Raw genomic sequence first — 5,000 nt, forward strand, 5'->3', positions numbered from 1 at the left:
AGACATGAAGGTCAGTCAACATGGAAAATGACAAGAACTTTGAACGTTTCTTCAAGTGCAGTCGCAAAAACCATCAAGCGCTATGATGAAACTGGCTCTCATGAGGACAACCACAGGAAAGGAAGACCCAGAGTTACCTCTGCTGCAGAGGATGAGTTCATTAGAGTTACCAGCCTCAGAAGAAACCACTACTAAAGGACACCAATAAGAAGAAGAGACTTGCTTGGGCCAAGAAACACCAGCAATGGACATTAGACCGGTGGAAATCTGTCCTTTGGTCTGATGAGTCCAAATTTGAGATTTTTGGGTCGACCGCCGTGTCTTTGTGAGACGCGGTGTGGGTGAACGGATGATCTCCGCATCTGTGGTTCCCACCATGAAGCATGGAGGAGGAGGTGTGATTGGGTGGGGGTGCTTTGCTGGTGACACTGTCTGTGATTTATTTAGAATTCAAGGCACACTTAACCAGCATTGCTACCACAGCATTCTGCAGCGATACGACATCCCATCTGGTTTGCGCTTGGTGGGACTATCATTTATTTTTCAACAGGACAATGACCCAACACACCTGGTACTGTATATCCCAACTAACCCTAACCCCGACTAGACAACATATATTGAAAAAATATATAAAGGCAACATGTAAACTGTTGGTCCCATGTTTCATGAGCTGAAATAAAAGATCCCAGAAATTTGCCATATGCACAAAAAGCTTATTTCTCTCAAATTTTGTCCACAAATTTGTTTACATCCCTGTTAGTGAGCATTTCTCGTTTGCCAAGATAATCCATTCACCTGACAGGTGTGGCATATCAAGAAGCTGACTAAACAGCATGATCATTACACAGGTGCATCTTGTGCTGGGGACAAAATTCCACTCTAAAATTTGCACAATGATGTCTCATGTTTAGAGGGAGCGGGAATGTCCACCAGAGCGGTTGCCAGAGAATGTAATGTTAATTTCTCTACCATAAGCCGCCTCCAACGTCGTTTTAGAGAATTTGGCAGAATGTCCAACCGGCCTCACAACCACAAACCACATGTAACCACGCCAGCCCAGGACCACATCCAGCTTCTTTATCGTCTGAGACCAGCCACCCGGACAGCTGATGAAACTGTGGGTTTGCACAACTGAAGAATTTCTGCACAAACTGTCAGAAATCATCTCAAGGAAGCTCATCTGCGTGCTCGTCGTCCTCACCAGGGTTTTGACCTGACTGCAGTTCGGCGCCGTAACCGACTTCAGTGGGCAAATGCTCACCAACGATGGCCACTGGCATGTTGGAGAAGTGTGCTCTTCACTTATAAATCCCGGTTTCAACTGTACCGGGCAGATGGCAGACAGTGTGTATGGCATTGTGTGGGCGAGCGGTTTGCTGATGTCAATGTTGTGAACAGAGTGCCCCATGGTGGCGGTGGGGTTATGGTATGGGCAGGCATAAGCTACGGACAACGAACACAATTGCATTTTATCGATGGCAATTTGAATGCACAGAGATACCTTGACGAGATCCTGAGGCCCATTGTCGTGCCATTCATCCATCCGCCATCACCTCATGTTTCAGCATGATAATGGACAGCCCAATATCGCAAGGATCTGAAAAAGTCCCAGTTCTTCCAAGGCCTGCGTACTCACCAGACATGTCACCCATTGAGCATGTTTGGGATGCTCTGGATCGACGTGTACGACACCATGTTCCAGTTCCCACCAATATCCAGTAACTTCACACAGCCATTGAAGAGGAGTGGGACAACATTCCACAGGCCACAATCTACAGCATGATCAACTCTATGAGAAGGAGATGTGTCGCGCTGCATGAAGCAAATGGTGGTCACACCAGATACTGACTGGTTTTCTGATCCACGCCCCTACCTTTTTGTTGAAGGTATCTGTGACCAACAGATGCATATCTGTATTCCCAGTCATGTGAAATCCATAGATATTAGGACCTAATTTATTTATTTCAATTGACTGATTTCCTTATATGAACTGTAACTCATTAAAATCTTTGAAATTGTTGCATGTTGAGTTTATATTTTTTTTCAGTGTATATCCAAACTAACAGTAACCCCGACTAGACAAAATATATCCGAACTAACCCGTAACTCTAACCCAGACTAGACAACACATATCCAAACTAACCCGTAACCCTAACCCCGACTAGACAACACATATCCAAACTAACCCGTAACCCTAACCCCGAATTAGACAACACATATCCGAACTAACCCGTAACCTTAACCCCGACAACACATATCCGAACTAACCCGTAACCCTAACCCCGACTAGACAACACATATCCAAACTAACCCGTAACCTTAACCCCGACAACACATATCCGAACTAACCCGTAACCTTAACCCCGACAACACATATCCGAACTAACCGTAACCTTAACCGACTAGACAACACATATCCGAACTAACCCGTAACCTTAACCTCGACTAGACAACACATATCCGAACTAACCCGTAACCTTAACCCCGACAACACATATCCGAACTAACCCGTAACCTTAACCCCGACAACACATATCCGAACTAACCGTAACCTTAACCCCGACAACAGATATCCGAACTAACCGTAACCTTAACCGACTAGACAACACATATCCGAACTAACCGTAACCTTAACCTCGACTAGACAACACATATCCGAACTAACCCGTAACCTTAACCCCGACTAGACAACATATATCCAAACTAACCCGTAACCCTAACCCCGACTAGACAACACATATCCAAACTAACCCGTAACCCTAACCCCGAACTAGACAACACATATCCGAACTAACCCGTAACCTTAACCCCGACAACACATATCCGAACTAACCCGTAACCCTAACCCCCGAACTAGACAACACATATCCGAACTAACCCGTAACCTTAACCCCGACAACACATATCCGAACTAACCCGTAACCCTAACCCCGAACTAGACAACACATATCCGAACTAACCCGTAACCTTAACCCCGACAACACATATCCAAACTAACCCGTAACCCTAACCCCGAACTAGACAACACATATCCGAACTAACCTGTAACCTTAACCCCGACAACACATATCCGAACTAACCCGTAACCTTAACCCCGACAACACATATCCGAACTAACCGTAACCTTAACCGACTAGACAACACATATCCGAACTAACCGTAACCTTAACCCCGACTAGACAACATATATCCAAACTAACCCGTAACCTTAACCCCGACTAGACAACATATATCCAAACTAACCCGTAACCTTAACCCCGACTAGACAACACATATCCAAACTAACCCGTAACCCTAACCCCGAACTAGACAACACATATCCGAACTAACCCGTAACCTTAACCCCGACAACACATATCCAAACTAACCCGTAACCCTAACCCCGAACTAGACAACACATATCCGAACTAACCTGTAACCTTAACCCCGACAACACATATCCGAACTAACCCGTAACCTTAACCCCGACAACACATATCCGAACTAACCGTAACCTTAACCGACTAGACAACACATATCCGAACTAACCGTAACCTTAACCCCGACTAGACAACATATATCCAAACTAACCCGTAACCTTAACCCCGACTAGACAACATATATCCAAACTAACCCGTAACCTTAACCCCGACTAGACAACATATATCCCAACTTTGTGATGCTCACCTTCATTCTTTCGGGACTTGACGAGGGTGACTTTGGCGGGCCGCGGGGGCTGGTTGAGCGAGCGCCGGTCGGAGCGCGGGGAGAGACTCCTCTCCCGTGAGCCGCTGCGTTCACGTTCTCTGTCCCGGTCCCGCCTTCCGGTGCTCCTCCCGCTGCGCCGGGCCGAGGCCCCTCCCACGCCGCTGTAGGCACTGGGGCCGCTGCGTGCGGAACGCGTCTCGTATATCTCCTCGTCGTAGCTGTCCTCCTCATCATCCTCCTCATCATGCTCCGACATGGTCTCCCTCTCCCCCAGCCGACCCATGGGCACATGCACCTTCCGCTTCCGTCTGATCGTCTGAAGAGGAAGAAGAAGACAACTTTAGCCCAATGTCACTAGATTACACCCCAATTTCTTTCCCCCATTTCTTCCTTGTAATCTCTAACTCTGTCCCTCCCTCCCTCCCTGCCTCCCTCCCTCCCTCCCTCTCGTGACAAGACATTAGCCCCATAGAGACAAAATCTAATACATAATAATTGTTGTAATTTATTCTGTGGTAAGCCCCCTGTCACGACATTACACCCCAAACTCCCAGTTCTCTCTCTGGGGCATTCCATGCCCACTGGAAGTGCTAAGATATGACCCCCAGGTTTTAGCAGATGACAGGTTAGTCCCAAGCGTGCTATGCTCCAGGTATTAAGATGAAGGAACTGCCCAATTTACTTTAGTAACAGCTGGATTCTATCAGTCAGTCAGTTGTGTCATTTTGTTTACATTTTACACCTTGTTTTGTTGGGGCGACAAAACAAACCCAGGCAAGACCTAATGTAAACAAACCCAGGCAAGACCTAATGTAAACAAACCCGGGCAAGACCTAATGTAAACAAACCCAGACAAGACCTAATGTAAACAAACCCGGGCAAGACCTAATGTAAACAAACCCAGACAAGACCTAATGTAAACAAACCCAGGCAAGACCTAATGTAAACAAACCCAGACAAGACATAATGTAAACAAACCCAGACAATACCTACTGTAAACAAACCCGGGCAAGACCTAATGTAAACAAACCCAGACAAGACATAATGTAAACAAACCCAGACAATACCTACTGTAAACAAACCCGGGCAAGACCTAATGTAAACAAACCCAGACAAGACCTAATGTAAACAAACCCAGACAAGACCTAATGTAAACAAACCCAGACAAGACCTAATGTAAACAAACCCAGGCAAGACATAATGTAAACAAACCCAGACAAGACCTAATGTAAACAAACCCAGACAAGACCTAATGTAAACAAACCCAGGCAAGACCTAATGTAAACAAACCCGGGCAAGACCTAATGTAAACA

The 5,000-nt window shown here is 46.1% G+C and overlaps 1 protein-coding gene across 13 annotated transcripts in view; it reads right to left on the reverse strand.

The window, feature by feature from the left end:
• The window catches only part of LOC121540688 (tight junction protein ZO-1), a 173,326-nt gene that overhangs the window by 62,874 nt on the left and 105,452 nt on the right, over positions 1–5,000 (reverse strand). For all 13 annotated transcript variants that reach the window (XM_041849721.2, XM_041849720.2, XM_041849711.2 and 10 more), the window contains one exon: positions 3,667–4,003. In XM_041849721.2, the coding sequence (XP_041705655.2) occupies positions 3,667–4,003 (337 nt within the window). The remainder of the gene's footprint in view (positions 1–3,666; positions 4,004–5,000) is intronic.

The sequence above is a fragment of the Coregonus clupeaformis genome, chromosome 26, assembly GCF_020615455.1.
Source record: "Coregonus clupeaformis isolate EN_2021a chromosome 26, ASM2061545v1, whole genome shotgun sequence".
Taxonomy (NCBI): Eukaryota; Metazoa; Chordata; class Actinopteri; order Salmoniformes; family Salmonidae; genus Coregonus; species Coregonus clupeaformis.